Here is a 16,065-nt window from a genome sequence, read left to right on the forward strand (position 1 = left end):
AGTAGAGCGTACCCGACGGCGATCGGGTATTTCTGCCTACTTCGGAGCCGACAGCCATCAGAGCGCCTGCGCAGGAGCCAGGAAGGTAAATATTGCGTCACGGCTGTACGGAGGGCTACAGCGAGACCCCCGAGGGACAGAGGACGGCGTGGGAAGCCTCATTAGGATCCTGAGGCTTCCCCCACCCGAGGTGAGTACCCCCCAGGGGACGTTTTACCGTTACAGTTCCTCTTTAAGTAAAACAGAACATCTTAATGGGGTGAGAGGTTGTTAGCTAACAACTCAATGACATCTCAATGACATGTATTTATGCTTGAAAAAAAATCTGCAAACTAACAGGATGTAAGCCCGACGAAGGCTGCAAGGCCGAAAGCTTGCTTATTCTTATTCATTTTTAGTTAGCCAATAAATGGTATCATCCTGATTTAAAACATCTTGCTTTTACTGATGCCTAACACGGTACAATATCCTACTGCTACTTGGGTGAAGACAGCTGCTATTTTTAACATTGCTGTCCATGGCTGCGTTATTAATCAGCCGTGGATACGTTTTTGGACCTAGTGTGAACCAGTTCTAAGTGTAAAAGCGGCCTAAGCTGTGCTGCTTGAGCAGTGTAGCTTAGTGAATCAACACTACTGTAGGGCTGCACGATTTTAGGAAAAAATTGAAATTGCGATTCTTTTTTTCAAATTGCGATTTCGATTTTCTTCACGATTTTCTTCAAATCGAGCTTTAGCACTAAATTCACAATGCCCCCAGTATAGTTTAGCCAGGTAAGCGCCTCCAGTATAGTTGCCCCAGTATAAAATCCTGCTATAAATAAAGAACATTTTGGTTGACAATTGAGGCAGACTGTGTACGAGAGAACTTGTTAATCTGGCCACAGAGCTTCCAGCAGGGTAATAGTTAAAGTGCAGAGTATCATAAATAACAGTGAGAGAAGGCTGAGGAATGTGAGAAGGGCAATGAGGGGTAGGAGTGGGTGATCTATTACCTGCAGACCATCACCCGCAGCATGGAGACAGAACACCAGCGCTGCGGCATTAAGGAAGTGTAGGGAGAGGGACAGAAAACCATCACTGCTTCTATAAGCAAGTGTGCAGAGAGCGAGACATCTGTGTACGGAGCACAGAAGTAGGGCTCAGGGGTGCCAGGACAGGAAAGAGTTTGGAGCCCCGCCTTCTAATAGTCTAACCCTTTAGCGCTGCCTTTCCTCCTGGCTAGCTCCCGTCACTTTCAGCAGCAGCTGCTAACACGCTGGCTCTGCCTCTTTCCCTCCCAGCAGTTCCTGGGGCCAGCTGATGAAAATATAATCGTGCATCACTGCGCCCTCCATGTTGTTGGAAGGGGGAGGCATGGCAGAAGCTAGGACTAGCAGTGAATATTTGAGTGTTAATGAGCCGGGCAGCGAGGGGCGAGTCCAGTCCAGAGCAGCACACAGCACCACCAATCACTCTGTACCACCCTCTGTACAGCTCCGCCTACCGCCTCTGTCATACAATCTCTATCTAGCTATTGGTGGCGCTGTGTGCTGCTCTGGACTGGACTCGCCCTCCCCCTGCTGACCAGCTCATTAACCATCATAAATATTCACTGCTAGTCACGGCTTCTGCCAATCAGTGGCTCCCAAAACCGAAGCTACTGACGATCCTGAAATCAGCTGCACGTGAATCGCGGTTTCGGTTTAAAACCGCAAAACCGTGCAGCCCTACCCTACAGATTTGTATGCCAGCCAGATGCAGCCATCAAAAGAGCCACAGCTGGCTCCCGAGCCGTAGGTTCCCTACCCCTGTCCTATGCTGTAAGCAGAGTTGCACACAGAAGCACCGGCCCTGCATTCTCTAATCATGCCGCACTCTCTGCTAGTTTTTCATGCTACCTGGCTGGAAAAAAAATTCTGTGGAGAACATTGAGCTATGATATAAAATAATGGAGACAATGGAAAAATATAAAGAAAAATAATGTGAACAATATAGTAAAATTTAAAATTTCTCATCCTTCCAACAAAAATGAGAATTTTCGTTGTGATCAATAAAATTACAGTACTTACAATAATCGGCCAAGAAAAGGCCATGCCTAAATTTGACATATTGAGTACATACAATAAAATAACGCACATTCATTAAAGGACGTGTGTGTGTGTGTGTGTGTGTGTGTGTGTGTGTGTGTGTGTGTGTGTGTGTGTGTGTGTGTGTGTGTGTGTGTGTGTGTGTGTGTGTGTGTGTGTGTGTGTGTGTGTGTGTGTGTGTGTGTGTGTGTGTGTGTGTGTTGCCAAACGCACAAATAACCAGGCTGTGTTCCTTTGTTTTTTGTTTTTTTTTTTCTCTACCTGAAAGAGTTAAAAATTGGGTATGCAAGTAACCGGTTCTGTCCGGGTCAGTCTATATAGCATAAACATACACAGAACATTTATATCATGCTTTTCTCCTGGCGGACTCAAAGCGCCAGAGCTGCAGCCACTAGGGCGCGCTCTATAGGCAGTAGCAGTTTTAGGGAGACTTGCCCAAGGTATCCTACTGGATATGTGCTGGCTTACTGAACAGGCAGAGCCAAGATTCGAACCCTGGTCTCCTGTGTCAGAGGCAGAGCCCTTAACCAGTACACTATCAAGCATAACCCTCACTGAGTAATTACAGCCATAAAACACTTTCCTGTCAGTAAATTGCTTCGGAGCGCAGAAAAGAGATAAAAAATGGTCAAAAATTCATAGATTTGAGCTCTGGCATCCTTCAACAAGGGTGTCATTGAGCAGAGACAGTGAAAAAGGAAAAACTAGATTTAAATATAAATTAAAGCTGTGGGATATCTAAAATAAAATTTGCCTACAATTATTTTTCTCAACAGTTTTTCACCTTTGATGTCCTTTTTTTAAAGGGAACTAAAGTGAACCTAAAAAAAAAAAAAAAAAAGTTACATTCACTTACCTGGAGCTTCCACCAGGCCTCTGCAGCCGCCCTGTGTCTACGCCATCACGGAACGGTTCCCTTGCATTGACTAAGTTTTGATTTCAGTGAACGAACTATTCGCCCGGCTATTGCGCCTTGATCGGACCACGCGCGTCCTTTAATCCGATTCTGACTCCACAGTTAGAGAAAATCTGCCGCAAATCGGGTAGGATGCTAAAAAACACAAACTTTAATTGCACTTGCATGCAATGGCTCTACAAAGGCTTTCATTCATCAAATGGGCTCTTCCCTGTGGGCCTCATGAACAGCCACACCGTGTACAGATATCTCTGTTCACCCCGCCAGCCAGTGTGTCATCAGATATGTTCCACCTCACATGGGCCATCACTGACTCAGTAATGGCCACAACAATAATGTATGTCAGTGATGTTATGGCTGTGTATAAGTTTTGGATTGGCTTAATACAATTGGGGGGGGGGGGGGGGCGCTACATGTGCACATTTTAACATGCTTTTAGAAAAAAACACAATTGACTCGGGAAAAGGTGGTGATTTGGCTGGTTTTGTGTCCGCCCACTTTTTCTAACCCTTGCACTCAATTACTCAATGACCAAACTTCAGAACTCAAATCTCCGCTGTCGTGAAATCATCCTAGTTTCACCTGAAGAACATTGAAAAAATCAAGCATCTCATCCCCCCAGAAGATCTGCCAACCTTAGTCCATGCCTTCCATGCTCTCTACACTGGCCTTCCAAAAAAAGGTCTTGCACCGCCTACAGCTGATACAGAATACTGCTGCCAGACTGCTAACCAACCAACCCCGTCACTGCCGCATAACGCCAGTCCTGCCTGCACTCCCTTCACTGGCTACCTATAGAATGGAGGGTCCTATTCAAGATCGGCCTACTGACATTTAAATCCCTAAATAATCTAGGCCCTGGATACATGAAAGATATGTTGCAGCTACGTAGCAATCCCTGCATTGTCAGATCCACAGGTTCTAATAATCTAGTCATACCCAGAGTCCACTTGGAATCTTTTGGTCCCAGAGCCTTCTGTCATGCTGCCCCTACGTTTTGGAACTCCTTACCTCAACAGATCAGGACAGCTCCATCCTTGGACGTGTTTAAATCCAGACTGAAAACCCACCTGTTCAGTTTGGCATTTGCAGAAATATAACTTTTGTTGTGTGAATACTTCATCCTACTACCAATTACTGAATCTGAGAGAGCCTAAGCACTTTGAGTCCTATGGGAGAAAAGCGCTATAGAAATGTTATTGTATTGTATTATTGTATAAGTTTGTGAGCTTTGCAGTCTTTGGCATTAATCATTTGCATTGAAATGAAACAAATCGGATTGGCTCCACCCCCTTTTCTGAAGTCAAACCCCAGTAGCCCAATGACCAACTGTACCAGGTTTGAGGCTTGTGCCATTAACAGTGCAAGAATGGCAGCAATTAAATATTACCCTTAAAAATTAATAGGTGACTTTTGATTGGCAGTTTACATTGTCCCAGTGACATTTGTATTTGTGTCCGTCCACTTTTTGGTTATGGGGATAAAAGGTATCCTATATGTTATACCAGGTAATGTACTATATGTGTGCCACATTTCATTCAAAATCCGTTCAGCCATTGTTGCGTGATCGAATAACAAACATCCAAACTTTTGCACGAGATACACACTCGCTCACTCTCTCTATCTATCTCACCACCATCAATTAATAACTAGCCGACTCGATCATTTGGTCAAATCTGGTAGAAATCGATGCTGCAAACTATTCTCGATCAACTGAATTCTGGTCAAAATTTGTCGATTCCCACAGGACGGAAAATTTTGGTTGATCAGTGGCGGATCACTGGCAGGCAGATTGCTCATTCTCTGAAATCGATAGTCTGTGTGGAGGGAATTGAGAAGATGGGTCACTCTCTGGAAATGATCAGAGAGGCATCGATCTGTTGGCCATATTAATCAGCATATATCCACCTTGAAGAGGAACTTCAGCCTAAACAAACATTCTGTCATTAAGTTACATTAGTTATGTTAATTTAAAATAGATGGGTAATATAATCTTACCCACCCTGTTTTAACCACTTACCGACCGCCCACTGCACAGGGGCGGCCGGAAAGTGGATCCCGCAAGGACCAGCTCATGCCCAGAGGCGGCTGTCCTTGTAGGGGCATGGGCGGAGCGATCGCGTCATCCGTGACGCGATCCTCCGCCGGGGACAGGCTCCGCCCCTCTCGCGCTGTAACCTGCCGGCCGTTCGGAAGCGCCGGCGGGTTACTAGCACCCGGATCGCCGCATACAAAGTGTATAATACACTTTGTAATGTATACAAAGTGTATTATACAGGCTGCCTCCTGCCCTGGTGGTCCCAGTGTCCGAGGGACCACCAGGGCAGGCTGCAGCCACCATAGTCTGCACCCAAGCACACTGATTTTCCCCAGACCCCCCCCCCCCCCTGTGTACTGTATGCATCATCACCCATCAGATCAGACCCTAATCTGCCCCTTGCGGGCACCCAATCGCTCGCCTACACACTCAGATTGCCCTCAGACACCCCCCCCCCCCCCTTATCAATTCGCCAGTGCAATATTTACATCTGTTCTTCCCTGTAATAACCCACTGATCACCTGTCAATCACCCATCAATCTCCCCCGGTCACTGCCACCTCCTAACCTGCCCCTTGCGGGCAATCTGATCACCCACCCACACCAATAGATCGCCCGCAGATCCGACGTCAGATCACCTCCCAAGTGCAGTGTTTACATCTGTTCTCTACCCTAAACACCCACTAATTACCCATCAATCACCCCCTGTCACTGCTACATATCAGATTAGACCCCTATCTGCCCCTAGGGCACTCAATCACCCGCCCACACCCTCAGAACGCCCCCAGCCCTGATCACCTCGCCAGTGCATTGCTTGCATCTATTCCCCCCCCCCTCAAATCACACCTTGAGACACCCATCAATCACCTCCTGTCACCCCCTAGCACACCTACCCACCAGATCTAATTTGCCCCTTGTGGGCTCCTGATCACTCGGCCAAACCCTCAGATCCCGCTCAGACCCCCTTCTGATCACCTCCCCAGTGCATTGATTGCATCTATTTTCCCCTCTAACCACCCCCCGAGACACCCATCAATCACCTCCTGTCACCCCCCTAGCACTCCTATCCATCAGATCAGGCCCAATACAACCTGTCATCTAAAAGGCCACCCTGCTTATGACCAGTTCCACAAAATTCGCCCCCCTCATAGACCACCTGTCATCAAAATTTGCAGATGCTTATACCCCTAAACAGTCATTTTGAGACATTTGGTTTCCAGACTACTCACGGTTTTGGGCCCGTAGAATGCCAGGGCGGTATTGGAACCCCACAGGTGACCACATTTTAGAAAGTCACCCCAAGGTATTCTGTTAGGTGTATGACAAGTTCATAGAAGATTTTATTTTTTGTCAAGTTAGCGGAAATTGATTTTTATTATTATTATTTTTTTTCAGTGTCATTTTTCACTAACTTGTGACAAAAAATAAAATCTTCTATGAACTCGCCATACTCCTAATGGAATACCTTGGGGTGTCTTCTTTCTAAAATGGGGTCATTTGTGGGGTTCCTATACTGCCCTGGCATTTTAGGGGCCCTAAACCGTGAGGAGTAGTCTTGAAACGAAATTTCTCAAAATGACCTGTGAAATCCTAAAGGTACTCATTGGACTTTGGGCCCTTTAGCGCAGTTAGGGTGCAAAAAAGTGCCACACATGTGGTATCGCCGTACTCAGGAGAAGTAGTATAATGTGTTTTGGGGTGTATTTTTACACATACCCATGCTGGGTGGGAGAAAGATCTCTGTAAATGGACAATTGTGTGTAAAAAAAAACCAAAATCAAACAATTGTCATTTACAGAGATATTTCTCCCACCCAGTATGAGTATGAGTATTGTGTACTTTCTGCCATTATGCTTTTATGTATGTGGTCATATTCCACAATGCCAGTACATAGGGTTTCTGATCAGAATGCAGATCAGATGTTGCATAAGCTATGGTTTCGCACCAAGGCCAGCAGTTCTATCACCCTCACTGTTCATGCAGGTAATTGACTGCCGGTTGGTGGAGTAGTAGGACGCCCCTGCCCTGTATTCTTCCACTCTGGGTCTTGTCTTATCCTCTGGGGTCACTCAAAGCCTTCTGAACCTTGGAAGCCTTTGAGTGTTAATTGGATACGAAACCCAATTAATTACAAGTAAATCTTTTGTGATGCAAAACTGCTGAGGTCTGCTTTGGTGTTGGTGGTTGCTGGGCTCCCTACGGTGGTAATGATTTCCGAGGGGGAGGGCTGGGGTGGAAGCTTGTTAGCGCCCGCCACTTACAGATTCCACAATTATGTATTCTGAGGGTCAAGTGGAAAGATGTGCTCTGATTTAATTAACGGCATAGTTAAGGTTTTAATTTATTGCAGCTGTGGGTTATTTGTTTGCTGGTTTTTGCATATAAAGGAAAAGTGATTTTCTGCTGCATAATTAAATTGTTTTGCTTTTTAGTCTCATCAAAAACCTTTTATTATAAGTGTCATCTCTTTCAAATTGTCCATGATTAGTAGTACAGTTTTTGCCTTGTAGAAATCTGAGAATGGCGAATGCTAACTGTTCACTTCAGCTTAACTTTTTGCTAGCCGTTCACATATACTGTATCTTTCGGAATATAAGACTTTCTCTTCCCCAAAACTGGAGGGGCAGGATGCATCTTATATTCCAAAATACAGCAAAAACTGGTGGAGAGTGCGCAGGGAAGCCCTTGCCCATCCTGCGCTCCTCTCCGCCTGGCTCTGTGAGCATCGCTGGGGTCATGCATAATGTGAGGTGTACGTGCTAGGGAGCCACTGAACAGGAAGTACGGAGGAGGCCATGAACAACGGAGGACCTGGAGGTGTGGTGGCAGCAGGCAACTGCAGTGATCGGCAACTTCAAGAGGATGGCGGAAAAGATTTTGTTTACAGAGGCTGGAGCGAGGGGGAGCGGAGTGCGATAACAGGATCAGGTGTACTTTTGAAGTGTAGTGTAGGGCTAACTTAGTGTAGTCGTGCGTTGCTGTGTAGCTTAATTGGAAGGGCAGCAGGGATTATGGTAGTATAGCTGGTCAGTAGGAGTCGCTTGGTGACAGTTTGAGAAGGAAGAAAGGTTCATAAGTTGCCCCTACACTATAGACCAGTGATGGCTAACCTTGGCACTCCAGCTGTGGTGGAACTACAAGTCCCATGAGGCATTGCAATACTCTGACAGCTCTAAGCATAACTTGAGGAGGCAGAGGCATGATGGGATTTGTAGGTTTGTCACAGCGGGAGTGCCAAGGTTAGCCATCACTGCTATAGACCCACTAGGTTTTTTTTTTTGTTTTGTTTTGTTTTTTTACAAATCTACAATCATCTGCAGATCAGATCCACCAGGATGGATTTTCAGATCTGCAGATGATTGTCAGATATGCAGATGAATGTCTGTTAAACAAGGTGTGTATGAGGATCTGCAGATATCAGACTATGAATGCATTTTGCAGGAATGGATCTTTTGCAGGAACAGATCTTTTGCAGATAATAATCTTTTGAATGTGTACAGCATCTGTGTGTGCAGCATCTTGCAAAGATTTTATCTTATGGGGAGTGCAGCTCCATAGAATAGACTGTGTTAGAGTGGCTCTTATACTACATGGAGGGGGGTAAAATTGGTCTGATATCTTATTTATCTTTCAAGTGTGTATGTAGCATAAGGGAGGAAATGCCATCAGGATTGGCATCAAAATAGCCACACTTAAAAGAATCTGTACTGTGAAAATCTTACATAAATAAATACCAGCCTATTTGTTGTCTTCTCCTAGCCCCCTCTGACATTTATGGCACTCCTCGCTGCTTTCCTGGTGATAAAATCAGTTTTATTCATTGTTTTTGTAAACTATAAAGATGGCCGCCAAACAGGAAATGCATCATCAGAGCAAGTGCCTGTTTGCAGTGGCTCCTCTCAAACATGACTTAACTGCTGGAATGTTTCTCCCACTTGTTGCCTTAGCTTCTTGTCTGGGCTTTGAACTGATCTTTCTGCACTCACAGCTGTTCCCAAGGTCACAGACAGGCTGGCTGTGAGCAGAGACCTTGCCAGCGACTCATACACACAGCACACACAGAGCCTGCAGGGGCGTGGAGGGGGTGTGCATAATTTATCCCTATCACAGCAGAGGCAGTGCATTCCTCCCTGGCTCGACAAGGCTTGACAAAGAAAAGATTAGATATGTTACAGAGATGGTGCAACTAGAAAAGGCTGCAGTAATTCCGAGCACATTAGAACAGGTAAAGGAACTTATAGGAATAAGGCTGAAAATGTTGTTAGCCTCTTTAAAATGGGAAATGCTAAGGATTTTCTCTTTTTATACTGTAGAAAAATCACTAAACTTAAAACATGGACAGTGCAATGCATATGTTTTGTACAGTAAGTAGAGCAAGTATTTATCTACTTATATATGTGTTGGTTTTTCTGAGATAGTATGGCTGACAGAACCTCTATAAAACGGAATGAAACCGAGCATTTCTTCTGTGCTCCTAATAAATTTACAGCATATTATATACAGCCAGCATTTTTTTTTGTACTAGAACAGCATTCAAAGGGTTACACACAGGACTAGAAGTTCCCTGCCAGCAAAGCTGGACCATCTGAAGTGCAGATAATAACTTGTATTTAATTGTATCAAGTGAGGAGTGTAAATAAACACTTGTGTGACACTGCAGGCTCTGCTGAACAAAGTCAGACAACCAGAAAGCATTTCTTCTTATGTTAGAACATGAATAAAGCAGTTATAAATAAAATGCACAGTCAGCTCTCAGAGAAAAAAAGTGTACTTTGGGAATGTATAATTTCTAAATGAATAATACTTATGCACAAAAGCAAATATGGTAACCGTATGGCATATAAAAAGTAGGAAAAACCTGTTTTTATTGACTATAATGTCAGGGTTTTATAGCGCTTTAATAAGCCTACGGAGTCGGGCACATCCTAATCTTCTGTTGTGGTGTAAGAGGGTTGTTCTTCATTTTAAATTGGGCACCAGCGCTGATTTCTGTTTTTGGTAAAGTTGGCACATATCGGTATTGTGATCAATTCTTCTTTCATCACTATTGGGATCAGTTCTTAATTCATCACTCTTTGGCTTCAATTCCCTAACACCTGCTTAGTAAAAAACGATAGGTTGTTAAAACACTACACTTTCACATGTGCTGTAATAGTTTGGTAATTTACACAAAAACATTGCTTTAATTCTTCAAGAAGACCTGTTAAAAAGTAGACCTCTAACCAGCTGTGGAATAAGTCTCAGCAGAAAGCAGAGTTGTGGGGATTCTTCTTCCACAAGTGGTCTATGTAAGCTGTTCCTTTGCATGTTGTTGCTGCTTGTGTCCTACAAGAGTAAAAAGTGTTACTTTAGATCTGCATGCTTCTTCTAGTCCCTTTTTTGTTTTTCTGTATTGGTCTTTCCCTGTTCATGTCTAAAGCCTCATCTACACGCGTAGATGAGGCTCCGATCCGGCGGCTCGACTAGCCGCCGGATCGCCTCTTCCGCATCCCCGCGCGTCGGATACGATTCCCTGCTCATCCCCGCCGGCGCCGCTTATCTTCCGCTTGATTCCCTGCCATTGTCCCCTCGCGGGGAACGAGCAGGGAATCGGCGGTGGGGAGATCCGTCCGGTCGGATCTTATCAATCGAGCCGCATCAGCGTCTCGATTGATACGGAACATCGGAGCCTCATCTACACGGGTAGATGAGTCTTAAAAGGTTTCGAACAAACCTCTCAATGTGCCCTGCTCCTGCATATCCTGTTTTTTATATTCTGATGTTCCACCCGGCAGTACATTGGTACTAATGGAGTAAGGAGCAGGATGGGGTTAGTCCTCCAATTGGCTGGCTCCTTTGCCTTTCCACTTTACCAAATGGCTGATCGTTAGTTAACAGCTCCAGGCTGGAGGTAAAATAATGAACATCTCACTTGTGTAACTGAATGCTAGTGTCTTTGTGAACTGACATTTTTTTGAGGTCTTTACCGCACAGGTCCATAATTTACCTCACTAGTCGGTAATTTTACTTTAACATGCAGTAACCGCCTTGGTCTTTTGACAAGACGTTTGGTAAAATCAGCGGTTTCTGAATGCAGTAAGGCTTTGTTAATGGAAGCCTTTGGGTAAGTGGAGATAGTTGTCATTTGTTTAGAATATATGAAGCTTGGGTTGGGTGTTTGGTGTCTGACCTTGTGTATGTCTAAAATTTTTGTGAAAGTTCTTGAACGTCTTGTTTTGAACTTTACATGGAATTTTTGTTGAACCGTAAACTTTCATTGCTGCTCTTGTGCATTTTGTTCCTTACTGAAATTCTATATAATTCCATATATTTTAAACCATTCCCTCTGGGACTCGTGGAGTGGTATATGAATAACGGAATAATTTGGTTGCCGTTGTGACATACGTGACAAAGTTCAAATTAAAACAAATATTTTGATCGCCGACTGAAGGTGTGATTTCCTGTCTTTGAGATTGGAAGGAGAGTCAAAAATAGGAAATTACAAACAATCTCTTCAAACTCTTTTAATGCTTTCCAAAATGAAAATAAAATAAACATCATCCGGCTGGTCTTATTTTGCACAAGTCTACAGCACAATAGACCAAATGTTGTTTTAGTTATTTAAAATGCGGCAAGCAGATGGCCAACGCAAATCTTTAGTGCTGCTAGTTTCCGTAGTGAAATCTCATAAGGTTCCACTGTTATAACACAGGGAAAGTGCTGCCAGTGCCACCCCTCAGAGTTGTTGCTGTTGAGAATTTTTTTTTTTCTTTAAAGTTCCTGTGCAGGAAAAATGATCATGTGACCTAACTAACCTAGCGCTGCATAATATGTTGGCGATTTATAAATAACTGATCCTTAGTTATGCATTTTTTTTTGCAGGCTATCTAAGCAGAATAAAAGGATTGTATACACGGTTCTGGAATACTCTCCTCTGCAGGACTCCTGTAATATGACGACTGATGACTGGGCCAAGATAGCCAAGGATATTCAGGTACCAGACTGGCCTTTCAAAATAGCTTTATCTTTGTTCAATATCACAGTATCACCCCCCCCCCCCCCCTGAGTTCTGCATACACATTTTAAAGCAGACCTGAATGCAAAACATCCTCTCTGCTCTAAACGATACACAGCATCACAACCTTTAAACAAAAATTTTGTTCCTGCTGATACAAATCATAAAATCTGCACTTACTCCTTCCTGGCTCAAGGAAGCAGACATATTGTTAAAGCAGGAGGATTAGCCGTACTAGGCCAGGAAAAAAAAACACATATACAGTATAGGTAGATAAATACATGATCTACTTAACACATGTATTGTACTGTCCACGTTTTTGATTTCAGTGAATTTTATATAGTAAACAAAGAATTCTGTTCCTGATGGGAACCATGTCTTTTGCCCCACATTTAGAGGCTAAATCCTGATGTCATGTCTTCCCTTAACTATTTTATCTTTTCTCCTCCAATTGCTGAGTTGCCTCAGCCTTGCTTGTAAACACAAGTAAGCAGAGGTTCATGTTTCAGCTAGGCAGTGATATAAAAGTAAGAGGAGGAATCTATTTTAGATAAAAAGAACCCCCAGCATGCAACTAAATGGCAATGGCTATTAAAGGGACAGTGCTCCTTAGGTATGTGATAGCTCCAAACCATAACAGCAGAAAAAGTTTTGAATGCAGGATTAGCATCTTTATCCCTTAATACACTCAGACCAGTTGCTGTTGAAATTTGATTTTTATAGTGACAGTCCTACTTCAACATTCTCTGCCATGGCAGTCATGTGACACAGGGAAATCAAATTAACACTTTGGATTAGACACAAATGAGGGGCTATTAGACAGGCTAAACTCTCTAAATACACACTGTGCATTTCTGTTTTTTTTTTTGTTTTTTTTTCCTTCTGTCCTGTGCAAGAGTTCAGGTCCATTTTAAAGCAAACCTGTGATCCAGCGCTGGGCCCCTTTGGAAGTTTGCGTCTGCGCGGCAGTCCATGAATGAGCGTGGCTGCACAGACAAGGATGCCTTATGCTTATGCAGTACCATGGTGATGCTCAAGCTTTGCTTTTTCCACAGTGCTGGAGTGGCTCTGTGCTACTGTGCAGATGCCAGGCGTCTTGTGCAGGGCAGCCATGCTTGTTCACGTGTGGTACTTCGGTGGCGAACTTCTAGCGGGTCTGTGCTGGATCAGTGGTCTTGAGGAGGACATGGGAAGCACAAAGGGGAGACAGGAGGCACAAAGAGAATGGGGGCAGAGGGGGACACTGAGGAAAAAGGGAATATAGGTGCCACTGAGGTAATAGGGGCAGAGGTGGCACTATGAGGGACACTGAGGGGACAGAGGTGGGACACTGAGGGGGACAGAGGTGATACAGTGGGGAACACCTGAAAGCACGGGGGAACAGAGGTAACACTGTTAGCACCAGGGCTGTGGAGTCAGAGTCGTGGAGTCGGAGTTGTGGAGTCGGGCAATTTTGGGTGCCCGGAGTCGGAGTCGGGAAAAAATGCACCGACTCCTAATGAATTTGTAACTGTAATTAAAATAGAAAATATGATAAAATGTTCTATTTCTCAGATAATAGTCATTAAAAATAATGTATATATACAGTATATATACAGTAATAGCTGTGCTTAGTCTACAAAAATGAAATAAACCAATCAAAATTAGTTACTTGTGCTGTTTCAATAAAGCAGTCCCCGTATTTTTAAAGTCAGATATACATATCTGATTGTGACTGTATATATGATGTGTACACAGGAGTCTCTTATATACACTAAATAACATCTATGCTGTAAGAATAAAGCCTGATGTGTAGCTGTGTCACTAATAGAGATGGTCAACGAGATGGAAATAATTCTGCATTGATGCTGATTTATGCAAATGTATGCACTCCCTTTGCTGATGAAATCAAATAATTTGATATGTTATTAAAATTTGGTTTGGTGACTACAAATTAAAGGGAAACTGAGACAGATGAAAAGTAAAGTTTTATACATATCTGGGGCTTCCTCCAGCCCCCTTCAGGCTAATCAGTCCCTCACTGTCTTCCACCACCCGGATCTTCTGCTATGAGTCCTGGTAATTCAGCCAGTCAGCGCTGTCCGGCCGCATGCCGCTCCCACAGCCAGGAACATTCTGCACCTGCGCAATAGTGCTGCACAGGTGTAGTATGCTCCTGGCGGCGGAGTGTGTGCATGCGCACTACGCCTGACTGGCTCAAGTACCTGGACTCCTAGCAGAAGATCCAGGTGGTGGAGGAGGACAACGAGGGACTGATTATCCTGAAGGCGGCTGGAGGAAGCCCCAGGTATGTATAAAACTTTAATTTCATCTGTCTCAGGTTTACTTTGTTACACAGTAGTACTATACTCTACATATGCACTCCCCACAGAGCTGCAGGGAATCCACTGAGAATGCTGTGCACATTGAACACAGAGGTGTTGTCTGTTTACAATCTCCTCATTCCCCTGCAGAGTACCTGCACATCATTCTTACATGTACCCACACTTACATTGCCTAGGGCCTGATAGATGTTCTTTGTTCCGGTTTGTACCTTTTACAAGTACTCTTACCAAGGACTAGTTTTAGTCTAAAGGGAATAAATATAGTAGTCTACATATCCTTCTCACTTCAGTTGTCTTGTAAAATTCCTAAGCGTTGGCAGTTAAGAGACGAATTTCACGTTACATACTTTTAATCAACAAAATTGTAATATGCAAATTAGAGGAGTCTGAGTCGGTGGAATCCTAAACTGAGGAGTCTGAGTCGGTGGATTTTTGGACCGACTCCACAGCCCTGGTTAGCACAGAGGACAGAGATGGCACAGTGTTCTGACTTAGAGAACCCGAGGTGGGATTTAATGTTAGTGGGGCACAGAGGCTGGCTGTGCACACTATCACCAGCCTCTGATACCCTTTGGTGTGCCCCCAGGACCCCCCCTGCGCTCTGCTATCCCCAGCGCCGTGCTAGCGACACACAGCGTGTCGCCAGAAGGCTGTTTACATGTGACTGTCTGTCAGCGCCGCTCCCCCGCCTACTCTGTATCAGCGCTACCCGCCCGCGTCCCTTCCCTCCCGCTGATGGGAGGAAAGGGACGCGGGCGGGTAGCGCCGATACAGAGTAGGCAGGGGAGCGGCGCTGACGGTCACATGTAAACAGCCTGCTGGCAACACGCTGTGTGTCGCTAGCACGGCGCTGGGGATAGCAGAGCGCAAGGGGGGGGGGTCCTGGGGGCACACCAAAGGGCATCAGAGGCTGGTGATAGTGTGCACAGCCAGCCTCTGTGCCCCACTAACATTAAATCCCACCTCGGGTTCTCTTTAAGAACGGACTCAGGTTAAGAATAAAACCTACAGTCCCTATCTTTTTCGTTAACCAGGGACTACCGGTATAAAATTTTGTATTGTATATGTGTGTGTGGCCACGTTTATCTATATCCAGTAGATTTTATCAAATTACACAAATTATCTCCAAAAATGTATCAGAAAATGTGCATATGTAAGGCCAGCTTAAAGTGTACGTGAGGAGTAAAGCAGACCAAATCGGGCCCTATTTCTGCCGAAGCCCGAGGGAAAGCGGCTAGGCGATCGTAAATATTGTTGCTCTTGACTTTGGGTGCCAGCGCTGAACAAGCTGCCTGGGCTGCAACTTGTACCACTGAACTGAGAAGGCTGCATAGCATACACTGCTGCTCCATAGCATACACTGCTGCTCCATAGCATAAACTGCTGCTAAAACTTTATTGGAACGCAAACCTCAGTGGAATTGCTGGAAAAGAAGTGGCGTTGTTCATATTCAACCTCATTGTATGTTTGATGTGTGGACAGTAGAGGGCGCTGCTGTTACACAATAGGGATGTCAAATTACGTATTCTAGTGTAATGTATAGAGTGGAGTTAACAATATTGTCTTTACTGTACTACAATCGCCACCTCTATCTAGCCTGCACGATTACAAATCTAGTCCTCCAGTTTCTATGATTTCTTAAATAGATGTTTATGTTTGTTATGTATATGCTTCCCTCACCTTGCTCAGCTTCTAATGAACTGTTAGCTCTCCTGAAATCTCTTGC

General features: G+C 44.5%; 1 protein-coding gene across 2 annotated transcripts in view; it reads left to right on the forward strand.

The window, feature by feature from the left end:
- ASPG (asparaginase) overlaps positions 1 to 16,065 on the forward strand; it is a 138,738-nt gene that overhangs the window by 46,481 nt on the left and 76,192 nt on the right. For both annotated transcript variants that reach the window (XM_068254225.1, XM_068254226.1), the window contains exon 3: positions 11,883 to 11,994. In XM_068254225.1, the coding sequence (XP_068110326.1) occupies positions 11,883 to 11,994 (112 nt within the window). The remainder of the gene's footprint in view (positions 1 to 11,882; positions 11,995 to 16,065) is intronic.

Source organism: Hyperolius riggenbachi, chromosome 9, assembly GCF_040937935.1.
Source record: "Hyperolius riggenbachi isolate aHypRig1 chromosome 9, aHypRig1.pri, whole genome shotgun sequence".
Taxonomy (NCBI): Eukaryota; Metazoa; Chordata; class Amphibia; order Anura; family Hyperoliidae; genus Hyperolius; species Hyperolius riggenbachi.